Source organism: Buteo buteo, chromosome 13, assembly GCF_964188355.1.
Source record: "Buteo buteo chromosome 13, bButBut1.hap1.1, whole genome shotgun sequence".
NCBI classification, from domain to species: domain Eukaryota; kingdom Metazoa; phylum Chordata; class Aves; order Accipitriformes; family Accipitridae; genus Buteo; species Buteo buteo.
Genome location: NC_134183.1, coordinates 31,298,191 through 31,315,801, shown reverse-complemented (window position 1 = coordinate 31,315,801; position 17,611 = coordinate 31,298,191). Strand labels below are relative to the sequence as shown.

The window sequence follows — 17,611 nt, the reverse complement described above, 5'->3', positions numbered from 1 at the left end:
CTTTTCAGTGCAGTTAATTTAATCGACACTTGTAAGTAGTACATTAAGATGTCTCTGCATAGCCATAAAAAAGGAATTTACTTTCTCTACTGCAGGTTTCATGTAATACATGGGGTTTTATGATTACCATTGTTTAAAATTTGGTGATTTGTTAAAGTTGTTAATTCTTGGAATTGGAGTCTAATTGGAATTAGAGACAAATAGATGCTTGTTTACCCCCACCCTAACCCCCAAGTTGCCTCTCTTTCCACCTCTCTTTTTTGCTGGGGAAGAACTAAAGGAAGATTTGTCACTTCATTTTTCATTATTAAAAGGGTGAACAGTCCAGACGGATAATCCTGTTCCCATCAAGCATGTTTGAATGACCAAGAAAAGACCTGTTTAAAAATAGCTGTGAGACTATCAGGTTATCTAATAGTTTAACTAAATTAAGAAATCAAATGGTCAGAGAATTGTTATTGTCAAATACAGCTACATTATTTTCTGTTTGTAATAGTTCTCTAATCCTGCAAATAGAGTTAATTTTATTAATAAATAGATAATAACAGCATGGATTAGAATTTGTAGTGTTAGTTATGTACCAATGCAGAAAGTAGGAAGAGGGGGAAAATGAAAGGAGAATAAATAGAGGCTTCTTAATTTTAAAACTAGTGAAAGTTTTTGTTTGGCACATACAACTTCTAACAGTCCACTTTGAAGTGACAGATAGGCTAATACTGATGAAAAGGCATCCTGCCCTAAAGGAAAAACCATTCCCAGCTTTGATAGACTATACTGAGTTTCCCCTTGCCCCTCCAAAAGCATATTCCTGGAGTGCAGACCATCTAGGCAAAACTCAAAACTGACCCTAAAGCATGATTAGGTGATAGTCAACAATGGTAGACCAGAAGTGCGATGCTGAATGTCATGCTAATTTGTAAGGATGAGAACGTAGATGACTTGGCAAGTGAGGAAGGGATACCTTGGATGGCTTCACAGTTGAGGCCTAGGGCTAGTTCATCTATCTACTTGGTGTTATTTTAGGCTAAACTTGACAAATTCCTTTCATTCTGAGGTAAAGTCCTTTCCCCCCACCCCGACATATATGAGTATATCACAAGCCCTGCATCATCTAACATAGTGTACTTCAAAACGATAAAGAAATTGCTGATGCAGTTGAGTGTTACAGATAATTGCTCCTCAATTTTATTTGAAACTTACATGAATACAACCAGAAAAATCTAATTTCAGAGTAACTTTCTTGCACTTCTGATAGAAAAGTGCTATATAGATTGAGGTGCTTTTTCAGAAAACCTACTTTTTTCCACCAGGAAAAAGTAATTTTAGCTGTAATAGGTGCCCTTGGTGGGATTAGTAGATACTTCAGTTCATCACAGAGACAGAATTACAGACTTGTTATGGTAAGAAGTCTTCTATCAAATATTAGAGAAGGGAGGAGAGCTATTCTAAAGTATCCAGGATCTCTTGTCATTTAACTTGAGTTCAGATGTACATGAAAAGAGTCTGATCCATCCTCAGTAACTCTAGAGAACTCAGTCACAGAGAAAACTCAAAACTAAAATGGAGTTCAAATCTCGTAACACCTTGATCAGTGTATTACAATCAAAGTGAGTAGAACTTCTTGAAGTACTTGAAAGAAGTTCTTCAAATTCTTATCAGTGTCTTAATTTTCTTCTGCCTGTTCATTTCTAACTTCTGCCCAGAAGAGCCACACAAGGTGGCTTAAAGTACTTTTTTCCCCTAGAGAAATGCATTGTGTCATCTTGTAGCATTCTGTTCTATGATGTTTTTCCAAGTTGCTTGTTCATGTTATCTCCTCATCCTCATGAACCTCTGTGTTGCCAAAAGGCAGTTTTACAGAGCTAGTAAAGAGACTAACTTAAAGAAGAAGAAATCCTATTTTTTGTCTCTCCATGTTATTATAAATACTAGCTATCTATTGTAAAACATGCCTTTCTCTCTGGGTGTGGATAGCTACTAACTGCTAGCTGGTTTGTGTTCTTCAGTGACTCAAATACTCAAGCACATCTGTAGTGAACTGTTTCACCCTTTTTAGCAGAAGAATCTGCCCTCATGAAATAGATCCATACTGAAACTATAATATGAGCACTGGTTGGCTTGGCTGTATTGGGTTTGTGTGGCAAGGTTTTTGTAGCGGGGGGGGTTACAAGGGTGGCTTCTGTGAGAAGCTGCTGGAAGCTTCCCCTGTGTCCCATGGAGCCAAGGCCAGTCGGCTCCAAGACAGACCCGCCACTGGCCAAGGCTGAGCCCATCAGTGACAGTGGTAGTGCCTCTGGGAGGACAGATTTAAGAAGGGAAAAAAAGTTGTGGCAGGCGCAGAAACTGCAGCCAGAGAGAGGAGTGAGAACATGTAAGAGTGAGAACATGTAAGAGAAACAAACCTGCAGACACCAAGGTCAGTGCAGAAGGAGGGGGAGGAGATGCTCCAGGTGCTGGAGCAGAGATTCCCCTGCAGCCCGTGGTGAAGACCATAGTGAAGCAGGCTGTCCCCCTGCAGCCCAGGGAGGTCCACGGTGGAGCAGATCTCCACCTGCAGCCTGGGGAGGATCCCATGCCAGAGCAGGTGGATGCCCAACGGAGGCTGTGACCCCGTGGGAAGCCCGTGCTGGAGCAGGCTCCTGGCAGGACCTGTGGACCCATGGAGAGAGGAGCCCACGGAGCAGGTTTTCTGGCAGGACTTGTGACCCCGCGGGGGACCCACGCTGGAGCAGTGTGCTCCTGAAGGACTGCACGCCGTGGAAGTGATCCACGCTGGAGCAGTCTGTGAAGGACTGCGGCCCGTGGGAAGGACTCATGTTGGAGAAGTTCGTGGAGGACTGTCTCCTGTGGGAGGGACCCCACGCTGCAGCAGGGGAAGGGTGTGAGGAGTTCTGCCCCTGAGGAGGAAGGAGTGGTGGAGACGTGTGATGAAGTGATCGTAACCCCCATTCCCCGTCCCCCTGTGCTGCTGGGGTGGGTAGGTGTAGAGAGTTTGGGAGTGAAGCTGTGCCCAGGAAGAATGGAGGGGTGCGGGGAAGGTGTTTTAAGATTTGGTTTTATTTCTCATTACCCTACTCTGCTTTGATTGGCAATAAATCAAGTTAATTTTCCCCAAGTTGAGTCTGTTTTGCCCGTGATGGTAATTGGTTGAGTGATCTCTCCTGTCCTTATCTCAGCCCATGAGCTCTTTGTTATATTTCCTCTCCTCTGTCCAGTTGAGGGTGGAGGAGTGATAGAGCGGCTTTGGTGGGCACCTGGTGTCTGGCCACAGTCAACCTACCACATTAGCACAAAGCCCAGAAGTCACAGGGAATTGCTGAAGTTTGACATTCCCCGTCTACCAGCCACATCTCAGAATTTTCATCTCCTTGTAGTAGATACCTTTAATGCATCACCAGAGGAGAATACTCACTTTGAAGCTTTATTAACACTGTGGCAACAATAATAAAGAAAGGTAGTTTGCTTGTGAAATACTGTTTGCATTACAGAATAGTCAACATGAGTCACTAGAGCCCTTACCATGTTTTAAGTGTAGGCATGGCTTTTTTCTTTGATAATTTTGCATCTTAATGTACAGTTTCAAAATACATATAACCGTAGTGTGATATTATTTAATGTGCAAGTGAAGACTGAAGATATATTTTGTATATGCTTCAGCTGTACTAAAAATTAATTAGATTTAATTGACTTTACACTGTGGCACTTAAATGTTTTGGTTATTTTGCTGTTTGCACTAACGGATACTAGCTTTCATTATGCAAAGTCAGCTCTATCATTAGTATACTGTGTATACTGGGAGACTGGTCATGTTTTTTTAGATGAAGACTCTGAAACAGATGTAGCCAACTTACTGGTTACTTTTTTGTAACAAATTGGTGGCATAAGTATAATCTTCCTTCAATTTCGTGATTGTGCAGAAAGAGAAAAATATAGGAAGAAAATCAAGAGTAAAATTGGAATGACAAGTTTCAACGACGTCAGTGATCTGTATTTGCACAATGTGTTTAGACAAAATTTAAGAGAATACCAAATGAAACTCTGAAGCAAGCTAATGGTTTTCACGGGTATAAATTCATATAATGTCAGGCATTTTAAAACACTTCAGTTACTTCACTGAACCAAACTTCTGTTTTCGTACAAAGAAAATGTAGTATGTTTCATGTAAAAGTTAGCAGGAGGATTTGCATCAAAGAATGTAGTGTTGTAATTTGAACAAGATCATTCAATGAGTGGAGTTGTTTACATAGTTGTACCAGTTTATTATTTATTAAATGATGTTGTCCATCTTACTGTTTCAACTGAAACTCAAAAAATAATTAGCTCACCTACATTTCATTTACATAACTTAAATGTTGGCAATGAAATTAAAATAAGCTGATAGTTGTTCTTATCTCTTCTGCTTCACAGTGCTGTGAAGTAAAATAGTTGCTTTTTCCATTAAGCTACATCTGTGTCTTCTGGAGGAATGGGAACAAGTGTATAGTCAAAGCATTTTAGATTTATGCATTTAACTCTAACTCTGTTTTCTAGCTTAAATATTGTAAACTTAGCCACTTGTATCAAAAGCATCTAAATAATCTTGCTTAAGAAAATCCTTCTAAGCTATGGTCTAATTCTTGTACAGTATAAATGTCTTCTATAGATAAATTTTGCAGGGTCTGGAAACTGTTTGCATAAAAATGTTGGTTAGAAGTACTTTGCTTAGTGCTCTTGTAACTGAAGCTCAAAGCCAATTTACCGTCTTGTTTTATTCACTTTAGACACTTCAACCTTCGAATGAAGAGAGACACATCTCTCTTTAGTGATGACTTTAAAGTAGAAATATCAAACCAAGTAATTGATTATGATACCTCCCATATTTACACTGGACACATTTATGGTAAGTACAACACTTTAAAATGGATTGAAGTGCAGTCATTTTAAACAGGATTTTTTTTAATAGTACATGCAGAAAATGCATATCTGTATGATTAGGTTATCTTCATTATCAAACTTTAATAATGCATCTAAATGCATTTAAACTCCACCTGCTTTTATTCTCATATAACAGTCACACTTAACAAATGACTATTTTACCTAATAATTTTCATATCCATAGAACTTGAAGTTCAACTCTGTTTATGAACATAATCTTCATAGAAGTCTGATGCATTTTTAAAAAAAAGAAACGGAAAAAGCTGTCTGCATTAAAAAAAAAATCAGGTACTGTTCTTAGTTTAAAGGACTTTAAGGACTATAAAGCTACCATCATTAAGGGTAATATACTGGATTTCAGTAAATATAAAAGTTAAAACTGATTAAAAAGGAAGGAGAATTAAGGAATTAATGAAAAGGAGAGATGGATTAAGACTCACTCTGTACCTCTCTATACAGTCTGTTTGGTTCTGAAAGGAATCGTAACTGCTTCCTGAAGATCGGTTAGTAATGTCCTACAGTCTTGAAGTGACTGTTTTAAACTGCAAAAAGTATACATGCTTAGCACATTATATGCATCTAGGTAGACCGATTTACCAGTTGACTTAGGTCAGAGGGCTTTTAAGGTGTGTGGTGTCTTTGGTTGGTTTTTTTTCCTTATTTTGTGAAATTATTTCAGAAAAGCTTTTGGTTCTTTCCTTGTTGCTGAGGGATGAGATGAGAGGATCGACATGAACCTACACACTAGGCTTACTCTATATCTTCTTTTAATCCTCTTTATTATCTTTCTCATTCACCCAACTTTGTACTTGTCATGAAGATCATGAACAAAGTTAGAGTTGAGTAAATATACTGTTTTGCTGTGGTTCTTGATTTCCATTCAGATCAAAAGTCTTCCTTCCAAGTATTCTGAAATTTCCAAAGGTACATGGCCTATAAGTTCAGGTTATTAATGCACATTCTAATAGAATATAGTCTGAAGTAAATCTGGGATCACTTATGAATGTCTTGAAATGTGTTATACAAAGCCTATTTCTACTTTTTAGTGTACAATCAAGAGTTGTATCGCATATCTTCAAGATATATTTTTCCAAATTTCAGTACTGTGGATGAGCTTTATAAAATTCTTGATAACTGTTAATTAGAAATTAGTGGTGGTTAATTATAAGAATGAGTACAGTTCTGATGATTCAATAGTGTGATTCTGAACCCTCCGCAATGGAGGAGTATATAAATGTTCTTTTAATAATCCTTCATCCTTTTTATAGAAAAGGTTTGTTGGGGATGCTGCATGTTGTAGCTGTCAATGATTAAACATTGATAGTTGTACTTTTCCAGATTGTGACTGCTTCAAATACAAATTCACTCCATCCTGCATTTAAACCTAGCTACAGTTTTAAGAGGCTTATGCTTGAAGAGAAAAATTGATGTCTTGACTATAGGGAGATCTTTCTTTGAAAGCTTTCAAAGCTCAGTATACACTCTGAATTTTTTAAAAAATTTTTTTTTATAATTGTATGAACAGATGTGTAAGTACAGGACTTGGATATAGGATTACATGCTGTATTTGTGACAGCTTTAAAATATGGAGTTGAATTCTTCATTATATGCTTTTTAAACATGTCATGCACCTGATTAGGAAGCTATTGAACTTAATAACTATGATTTTGGGATAACTGTATGTCATACTGTTGAATAATCTTAGTCTTAAAAATTCAGACACAAACTTTCTGCAAGAATTTCTTACTGCTGTTATCCAGGATCTTATTACTGTATAATTCATATAGGTTTTTAGCAGTTTGGGAACTGGTGCACAATCAGGATAATTATGCAACTATCATGCTTTAGCACTGTGTGCTTAACGCCTTGGGTAGTGTGTATGCTTGAAGCTTGCACAGAATTAAAAGCTTTTAGAAAGCTAATGCGCTTTTTCCCTTAACAGGTGAGCAAGGAAGTCTTACCCATGGGTCTGTTATTGATGGAAAATTTGAAGGATTCATCCAAACTCACAGTGGGACCTTTTATATTGAGCCAGCAGAGAGATATATTAAGGACAAAACTCTACCGTTCCACTCTGTCATTTATCATGAAGATGATATCAGTGAGTACTTCCATTTTGTGCTACAGATGAAATAAATTTTTTTTTATTAAATGTCAAAAACAGTAAGCCATTTGTAAGCATCAAATGAGACTTCTGCTTGTGTATGACACTGTGAATCATGCTGTCCTGAAATGATTCATATACAGTTATGGTGTGAAAGAGATTTACGGCAAAGCAAAGTGAGTCTTCCTTACTCTGCCATTTTAAGAAATCCTTAGCAGTCACGTTTAAGTGTATAAGCTGTCTATTTTCTATTCAATGGATACAAGTTTCTTTTGAAAAATGCTTTCTTAAAATGTTCTATACTCATTGTTCTTCCTTGTGATCTGGAAGATAAAGGATAATTAAAGTTCAAGTCACTAAGCGTTTGCCTACATCTAGTGAAGGTGGTACTTGTGGGAAATGAAAGCTGCTTCTGCATGCATGGGTCACAGATGCCTTCAGAGAACTCTTTAGAAGATGTGGTGGCACCCAGTATGTCCCATTTTACACAGTAACTGATAGAAGTATACAGAGAATACTACTTGAATTTGAAGAGTATAGCCCCAGAAGTCTAGCTTTAGTTGTAAATGCCTAGAAGGATGAGAAAGTGCCATGGAATACTTTTACATCTTCAGAACTGATGCATCAGAGTTCTCTTGCACTCTACCTGCCTTTTTATGTACAATCAGTCTTCAGCTGTAATAAAAATCAGTTTTATTTGATGCTTAGGTAACTTTATGCTGAACCAAAAAATGCTGCAATAAAGTTGTGATTCCAAGTTTCAATCCTTCCAAGTAGATGTTGGCAGAGGGTCACTTTAAGATTATCTTTTGGTTATTGAAGCTAGCAAGTTGTGTGTTGCAAGCTAACTTTATGTAGGACTTCAATCTTGCTTAAAAATCAATTTAAACTATAACTTCATTTAAAAACTTGCCCCATCAGGACATTGTGCAAATCCTAGAAGACTTGAGTTCAAAATCTCATTTGGAATTGAATGACAAGTCTTGGGTTAGATCACTAGAAATTACCTGAACCATTCTCATGATGATGTGTGTATAAATCATTTTCCAAGTGTGTCATAATGAGACTATATTGTGAAAAGAAATGTCAAAAATAGGAAAATAGATGAGGAAAATCTCTGGTCGTGATTTGCCTTTATCATTTTCTCTGTGCTGTAAGCCAGTGAAAAACAGGGTTATTGTATAATACTCTCTCTGGTTACTTCTTTTGCATGCATGCAGTGAAGAGGAATGATCTTTCTCTGCTAAAAACTCAGCAAATTTAGGGGTTTTTTTTCTAATTGAATAAAACTCCTGGAATACAGCTATGTTTTTACATTCAGTGGCAGTATGTGTGCTGTCTGCGTATGTTAAAATGGCTGTGAGCTGTTTGTCCTTCCTGTTACCCCATTTTGTAAATATGATTACTAACCCCAAATCAAATAGAAGTTGCATAATTTTAAAGAGCTTCTCAATGAATGCAGTTAGTGAATTTTATGTACATTGTGAGCTACACTTGCTTTCAGACTGACTAAATATGTATCTTCCTGGTGCTTACAAGACACATATTTGAGAATAAAGTAACTTTATAGGATAGCATTCCATATACTGCTTTTGATTCTCAAAGAGAAGTTGCAGCATGCATTTAATTTTCAGCTCTACAGAGCATTGCAGGTGGAAGTCTGAGAAGGCAGTTTGCCTTGCTAGCTTCTCTTGGAGTATTACAGTTTGCTGCTGTAACAGAAAAGCAGTGGAGAAAAGTAGTAAAAAAATCACAAAAGCGTGGTGTGAAACCATAAAGTATGTCTTTTATAACATTTCTGTGAATAATTTGCACATACTTCTAAATTCTTTGGTATGTTTTATAGGTCTCGCCAAACAGTTCAATACACTGCTTGATAGTGGGAATACTGGACTACCACTCACATAGCACTTTCTGTAAATAGGTCTGTCTGCTTTACAAAAGGTTTTATTAACCCTGTTGTAGAAAGCGTGTGTGTGTGTGTGTGTAGTAAAAGGACATAACGCAATAAAGTGATTTGCCCAGTTTCCACAGGGTGAGACAAGCAAGAAGATTGTTTTGTGTCCCAGTTCCTTATGCTGTAAATAGTGGGTGACTAAAAATACTCTCTTCGCTGTTATCAACTAATGACAGAAATAAAGCTGCACCTTAAAGAAGCAGCTAAAATGATTTTATGAAAGTTAGTATTGCTGTTTTGTAGAAATTATCTCTGTTGGAGGAGTAAATGGATCACTTGAGAGCTGGAAAAAGCTAATGATGAAATTGGTTCATATTAATGTCTTATTAAAGTGAATGGGAGCAGGATATGTATTTTTTTTAATTATTCAGGTGATGGTATGTTGGTTTACACTGTTTTTCCTCTTCAATCTAGTGCATCAAAACCATCAGTTAGGAACAAAATCAGATTATCAGAGGGGATTGTCTAAATCTATTCGAGAGTGCCACATTAAAGCAACAGTACAATATGGCTTCCAAATCACCAAGTGAGTGAACATTGCTGCTTGCTCAGCATGGTTGAAAATAGCTCACCCTGGAGCTAAGTCTGAGCAGCACTATTTGAAAATGTGCCACTCCTGTTGGTTGCTGTCAATGCAGAGTCTGATGTGCACGCATTCTGATTGTATAGTTTAACTTTTTTCATTGGTATCCTAGATGCCTTTAGGATTCCTGTGGTCTGAAATATCTGAAGTATACAACTGCTTCTGTCACTTTTTGAATAGTGCTTTTGAGGCTAAAATTTTTTTGCCTTTCATGAGAGCTGTTTTTGCATTGAACTGCAGCTCCCAAAAAAACCGAACAACAACTAAAAAAAGCTAAGCTTTACAGTAACTTTAAAAATAAAAACAAGCATGCAAATCTGTTGTTATTGTTCTAATCTAAAGCTAATTCCTGTGAAATAGAGTCAAACCACTAGTATCTTACACAGGACAAAAGCAACAAAAAATACTCACATTTCTAACTTGGGAGAGACTGGGAGAAGTCAACTTTGCCTTAATTTGGGATGGTTTTTGGTCACCCATGTTTCAGACTTTTGAAACAATATGCTTTTCGGTGCCTTTCAGAAATCACAATGCAACATATGATTAGCATCTCAATGAGTTCTTATTCAGTAGTTAAACAAAAGGTTTTTTTGTAAATGGGGATTATATTGTCAAATTTATAAGGCAGCTTTTGTCTGTTACAGTGGATGTGGTGACCAGTGGAAGGCAGCCTTCTATTCATGACTCGAAACACAAGTTGAATTATTTTAGTTTCTAAACCATTCTTGATCAAACTGTTTTATAACTTAGTGCTAGAAAGATGCAAATTGCTGTTTTCATTAAAATATTTTGGAAACTTTAAGGAACAAACTATATTTACTTTATTTAAATCATATATGCCTCAAATGTATCCCTGAGTTCACACTGTAAAATACAAAATCGGTATTTGCTCAGATCAACAGCAGACAGGAAAATCCTGTTCAGACCTTCAGGAGAACAAATGTGGTCATTTAATTGTCTTTATGGTCTTCGAAGAACTATACAACTGAGAAAGTAAAGTATTTTGAAATTTTGCAAAGCCCTATCTGCTGAAAGAACTGATATTGCAAACTATGTATTATTAGTGAGAACTCTGATTCTTTTTTTTTTTTTCATATTGTGGTTGTCGATTTAATAATGAAGGTCTACTTGGCAGTTGTCATGGGAGCACAGTGTGACAGACTGCTTAGAATGAAATCTAATAAGGATTTTTTTTATCTGCTTACATTTGACATTTGTTCTGACACTATTGCTTTTGTTGGTATTGGGCAAATCTCTACGGCTGTTGAAGAACTGCATTTTCATAATTTTTAATGGAAGTTTGATGTCACATCCTTGCCCCAGATGACTAAATCCACTATCCATTAAATAGTTAACCTAAATGCTTAAAAGATCGTACTATTTACTGACAAGTGGAAGAAAAAAAACTCATGTGATCAGAAATCTTTGTGGTAGGTAGTGCAGTTTTTTAAAAAGATAAAAATTCTTATTTTGAGCATCTGTAGTTGCATATATCTTTAATAATGATCTGCCATCTAGTTAGAAAAAGATATCGTTGTCAGAAAGTATGAAATGACAAGATTGGGGGGGGTAGATTTATTATTATATTACAGTATTATTGTTTGCTATTTTTAACATTCTGTCAGGATGTACAAAAATTGAAAGTGGAAAATAGGAAACTGGACAATACGGGAAAAGAAAAATAAAGTATTTGTTTTGCCTGAGGATTTTCTCTAGCTAGAGAATTGATCCTGTAATTAAACTCTTCTTTTATAGATCTGATGGGAAGTAGGCTTCTAGTTTTTCCTCAACTCTGCATTCACTGTAAGCAATCATTTGTAGTAAAGGCATGTGTTTTCCCTTGATCAAATCACAGGGTTGTGGTAGCAATAGGCTAAGAAGCTCTTGATCCCAAAGAGGTGGCAGAAGGCTGTACTTCTCAAAACATTTAAAGGCATCACAAGAGCATGGACCAGACTTCTGTGATGTGGGTCAAAACTGTCCAAGTCACCTGAAACCACGTAGTTCCTGCTTAGCTTCAGAAATGGAACTGCTGCAGGGGATGTGGAAATGGGAAGTCTCAATTGTTGTAATGCCACCAAGTGTGATAATAGCAGAAAATGACATTTTTTGCTGGTGCAAAATATGCTGTGCAGTCATGTTTCCAGTTAATTTCTGTGGATTCCTGCAGTTACCACATGCAGAAGTTGCTTTAAAGTTACAGTGGTTTTATGTAGATGAAGTGTGCTGATGGTGAGGCAGTATTGTCCATTACTGTCCCCCTTGTGTAATGTGCTTTTGTCGTAGAGATAAGTGGTCGGTGGTGTGAAATCAGGTAGTGGGTAATGAGAACTTTAGTTAGCTTAAATACAGTAGATTTTTTTTTTTTAATACTATGGTGGGAGAAAAAAAAGGTGGTAGAGATGGAGAAGGGAAGGATCACAGTAATAGTAAACAGGATCGCAAAAAGTACAGATGACCTCAACAGTGAGTGAGCAATGCTTTTTGTTTCATACTGGTTGTAGCAAAGCCAGTGTTCCACTACATTGCTGATCAAATTGGGTGAGGTGGCTTACAGTAAGAGCTTTTTTCCCCCTTTTTTTCTCTCCATTCTTCTGGCACTGTGCTCGGACTACTGGGAGGAAAGTGATGGGACAGCAGTTCAAGAATGGTATTTGTGTGGTGTTTGAAATTTAAATGTGGGAAACTAATGTGCAGAAAATCATTAAATAAACTTACAAGGTTCTAATAACAGTAATTCAGGAACATTTCTGTAAAATAGTGAAAATACCAGTTCTTTGGAAGTCTAGGATTTTTTCAAAAACCTAAGTACTGCACATTCATTGTAGTTACTTCTCAAAAGTTCAGTGGTTTTTTTTCTTTTTAATTTAAACAATCAACCTTATTAGAATCCAAGCAAATTACCTCCCATACAATATCAAGATTTTGCTAATAATCCCACTGGTAAACAGTAGTCAAAACAGTAGGCATAAAGTTGACCAAAGAAAAAGTGATTTTGTTGTATGTTGGAGCAGTGTCTCTAACATTCAGACTGGAAATGAGTTTTGAAATAAAATACTGTACCTGGATACCTTTACAGTAGATACAATTAATTTGCTAGTGAGATAATGAGTAACTGTTTACACCCCAACAGTAATCTTTCAATTACTCTTAGGCTGAAACTTTCTTTGCCAAGAAGCGTGTTTATTAAATCTGGTTCTTTCCCACTAAGCAAGGTTTACAGTTGCAGTAAAATACTCTGTACCAGGAAAAGGACCCAATTTGAAAAAAGTGATGTTAACTATGTTTAAATTAGCAGCATTTGTCATTAACTAGTTTTAAAAAAGACAGTGTTAAACATGGCCTCTTTAAATACTTGTAAAGATGTGTCATAAAGACTGCATTTATTTCTTGATAGTCCTTTTAAGCTTATTGGTGGGTCCACTGAATCTGTCTTTGGGTATTTTGGAGCATAAACTCATATTAAATGGTTTGGTTTTTTCAGAACTCAACTTTAGCTGTATGCCAAGGAAATTTTTGTTGTTGTTTTTTCAATATTCCTGTTCCCTACTTAATTTGCCCCCAGCTTTTAATAATTGAAATAGAAAGTTTAGAACTTAATGATATAGGGAGAAAATCTGAAGCAAGTTGGGCTTGTATATTGAAATAGTTGTATCCTACAGTATGACTGCAGGAAACAGGTGTGAGAATCAAAGGTAATTAAAGGCAACTGTCATATGAAACTGTACCAGAGTGCATCTACTGTGCTCCAACTGCTAAGAGTCTTTGACTCTACAGAACCAGACTAGAGCTAGTCCTGGGGTAAAATCCCCTGAAATGCATATAATGTGGACATCAGATCCTTGGTGCCAGGTCTTAGCCTGTATAAATCTACTTCTATGTCTCTGTTCCATTTACTTTGTGATTCTGGATCTTCATGCTTTCTTAAAAAAAAAAACCAACAACAAACAAAAACCAAAAAAACCCCCACCAAACAAACAAAAATAAAAAACCAACCCACCAACAACTCCCTAAAAACAACAAACTTTGGTAAAGTTTACACATTTCTGACAAAACCTATACCCTGTTGAGATCATAGTAAAACTATGGTTTGCCCTACAGAAACTGGTTCCTTGAGTATTTACATACGTGGTTCCCATAATCTGTACTCCATTATCTCTTACTGGGGCAGCAGTTTATAATGGCATCTTATCTGCAGAGAAACTGAAGGGGCAAGACCTCTTCCCTTCAGTACTTCTCATCTCCAGAGGAAGCTTCTGCAAGTACAGGTTGCTTACAAATCTCCAATTGGTACTAACAGTCAAAACCTAACCATATGTGTCTGAAGTACATTCACATGTGTAATGAGATCTGCATTGACAAGTATTGAAAGAATTACCTTTGGTAAGCAGCCAATTGTATGATATTCTCACTGAGCTAGTTTGGATCTCCAGCATGTTTAACTGATGTGTACCTGGATAGTACTACAGTTTTTTGTTTTTAAAATTCAGTCAGCTATAGTGAGGAGATGATGAAAATGTTTCTTTTCAGTCTTGTTTTACTTTGTAATTTTTAAATATATCTGTATATTTTGTAATCTGTAATTCTGTAAGTTTTAAGCCTACACACTCACATAGACATATACACACACTGATATCTTATCCTTAATTGTGTTGTTTACTTTCCAGAATGAAAATAACGCATTTCATCTTGTCAATAAAGTTGTTAACAAACTCATAATTCTAGAATTGTAGAGTTGAGTTTGAAACCAAGGTTTATTAGAGTTTTGGTTCTTTATGTATTGGTAGTTAAGTTGCATAATATAAAATCTTTCAAAAATTCCATGGAAGATTAATAAAGTAATACAGTCCTCTAAGAACGTTAGCAAGGTTTCTTAGTTTTAGTTTATCAAGTAGAATAAAAAAACCCTGTCTCTTATCCAAGCAGTTTTTAGTATACTTGGTCTCTAATAATTTTCCATTGTGAGTTCATTCTTTTTTTTAAGGCTGTGTTAGTTCAAGCTAATCAGTACAGATGTGTAAGTAATAGCTCTTGTTCTTATTTTAGATGTTGCTCATCGTGTTTTCTTTTGCTGTCTATTAGAAAACAATGTTAAGAAGCAGTTGTCAGTTTTGTTCTGTTTGTAAAACTAAGAATGTATCTTACAAATGTTAATGAAAAAGACATCTGCCTAAATCTTGAATCTTAGAATGCTTCCCTCAAACCCCATGAGCAATATTGGGCACAAACTGAGTAGGTTGCAGTGATACAACCATATTTTGCACTTGTACTTGGAATTTGAAAATTCAACCTGGCCTTCCTCTTTTTAGAATATCCACATAAATATGGACCACAAGGAGGTTGTGCAGATCACTCAGTATTTGAAAGAATGCAGAAGTACCAGATGACTGGTATAGAAGAACCAACAACAGAGGTACCACACAGGCTCATGGATTATTTTGATTAGAAATTAGTGTAATAACTTCCGATTCCTTGTGTGTTGTCTCTTTTACTTTTGGTCAGTCATCATCCCTCAACATTGTGAGGTACTTAAATTATTGCTAGAGGTTTCTTATTAACACAATTTTTCTAAATTCTTTTTCTCATTGCTCCTACAGCATAGATGTGCTAGCTCAGTCTTAATGAATCCCACATGATCTCAAATTTTTCAACAATTGGAATTTTAGATGGATGCAGAAATCAAGCTTGAGATGTGGAATATACTTAATTGCAGTTGAGAAGGAAGAGTTTCAAGATCCCTTGATCTCTAAGTAATATATTGGTCCTTAAAGAGTAATAGTGTTTAGATTTTCAAGCTATGTTACTGTAACACACTTGTAGTATCTGAGTGCCTTCAGTGGTAAATGAAGTGATATGAGTGGGAGGGTCTTACTAGCAATATTGAAAGATTGAAGGGGTTACAGCATGCTACAGATTACCTGTAATAGGAGGTAAGTCGTCTATTGGAAGGGACTTGTGTATCTGTTTAGAGTCCTGCAGGTGTTTTTGCCTGCAGGTTTGCACCACTTCTCATGAAACTGGATTTTTTTTCAACACTTTCCATTAGTAAATTATTGAGTTTCTCTTGGTGTTAGCTATGTTCTGAGCTGTTTGAAGTTTTTGCATCATTTTGTGGTGTCAGTTAAGTATATGCCAACAAAACTACGCAATATGGCTTGTTAAATAGCATCAGCAACTTAAGGTTTATTTACATGGTGACTCCAGAAATTATCAACAGTATTACACAATTCAGCCTTGGTAACAATAACATGCTTTCCCAAATATTTACTAGCAAAACTTCATGGAGACAATGGGCCATCAACCAGTGAATGCATATAAGGCAAATGTGTTAGCAGATACTGCTCTGACTAATGAACGTTATTTTGACTTCATGTTTAGTGTACCATTTGTTCCATGCTGAAGTGCCTGAGTATTTCTGTTTGCTGAGGTAGCTGAGTAAGGTAATTACAATGTGAAATAACCTGTGTTAAGGAGGGTGCATTTAAGTCCCACAGGGCTGGTTTTTTCTGACCTACAAACTGTTCATCTTAGAAAAGGATTATGAAAAAGAAAAATTCTAAAGATCACGTGAATGAAAAAATCTATTTCACCTTGACTGCCTTTTATAATGTAAAGTGAAATGCACAGAAAGTTTTGACTGAGATATTAAAAATAGATGAGATACTTGAAAACTGGCTATAACATACTTAGTTTAATTCAAGATTCATGAAACTGTGGGTTAAAGAAAAAGAATGAAAATCTGTTTATATTAGTGGAGTATGTTTAGAAAAATACATCACTCTCTTTAGGTAATCTAGTGCAGCATGCAGTTCTACAGAGTTAATACATTTATTTCCTATGTATATGTAGAAGCCTTTTGAAGAGCCTAAGAACAAGGGTCCACAGCTTCTAAGAAAAAAGCGTGCCACTCAGGCTGAAAAAAATACATGTCAGCTGTATATTCAGACTGATCATCTGTTCTACAAGCATTATGGAACAAGGGAGGCTGTAATTGCACAGGTATTTCCAATCCCTTTGTTTTAAATAATCTGCTTTTACTTTATTTGTGTATTTCTGATAAATTTCATGTAATTTTAATTGTGTATGTTATTGCTTATTTACTGTAGAATGTCTTATTTCATTTGTAACAGTGATCTTGATATTATTGAAACAGCTTTTCTTATTTCACTAAAAGATGCTATCTATCTGTGGCAAAAGTCCTGGGCACTTGTGTTTCCCTTTAGTTAATAATGGTAGCTGTGGTTTGTTTAGCACCTCTGAGCAAGACTTGCAGTCTGACTTCTTCAGTTCTTACTCAGAAAAATAATACTTCCTGAAGAGGAAGAAGTTCTTCCCTCCGAGGGCAGTGAGGCACTGGAACAGGTTGCCCAGAGAAGTTGTGGGTGCCCCATCCCTGGAAGTGTTCGAGGCCAGGCTGGATGGGGCTTTGAGCAACCTGGTCTAGTGGAAGGTGTCCCTGCCCATGGCAGGGGGGTTGGAACTGGATGATCTTCACAGTCCCAACCCAAACCATTCTGTGATTCTATGAAGAGATCTATTCTGTTTGACAGCCTGCCAAGCCTCTGTGTTAACACTTACATAGCCTTTCATTTGAAATTTTAGTTCAAAACACTGTGTGCTAATGACACTGAGATCTGTTCCTGTAAGTGTCTGATGTAGTAGAAGGTTAAAAAAGCAGTGGCAGCTAAAGGTAGATGCTTTTCATTTGTCAATATACTATTAACTGGGAAAAGGTTTGGGGGTTTTTTTGCTGACCATTTGCTCAAAATATAACTAGCATGTTAACAAACTTGTCTTGAAGTCACAAGTTTCACTGCTGCTTGCAAATCTGACTTTTACTATTTATTCATCTGTCATGGTTTAAGCCCAGCCAGCAACTAAGCACCATGCAGCTGCTCTATCACTCCCCTGCTTCAACTGGACAGGGGAGAGAAAATATAACAAAAGGCTTATGGGTTAAGATAAGGACAGAGGGAGATCACTCAACCAATTACCGTCACGGGCAAAACAGACTTGACCTGAGGAAGATTGGTTTGATTTGCAATAAAATAAG

The 17,611-nt window shown here is 36.6% G+C and overlaps 1 protein-coding gene across 1 annotated transcript in view; it reads left to right on the top strand.

The window, feature by feature from the left end:
- Positions 1-17,611, top strand: part of ADAM10 (ADAM metallopeptidase domain 10) — a 57,604-nt gene that overhangs the window by 24,364 nt on the left and 15,629 nt on the right. Inside the window, exons 3-6 of the mRNA XM_075045377.1 lie at positions 4,761-4,879; positions 6,857-7,015; positions 14,868-14,971; positions 16,408-16,557. Of these exons, the coding sequence (XP_074901478.1) occupies positions 4,761-4,879; positions 6,857-7,015; positions 14,868-14,971; positions 16,408-16,557 (532 nt within the window). The remainder of the gene's footprint in view (positions 1-4,760; positions 4,880-6,856; positions 7,016-14,867; positions 14,972-16,407; positions 16,558-17,611) is intronic.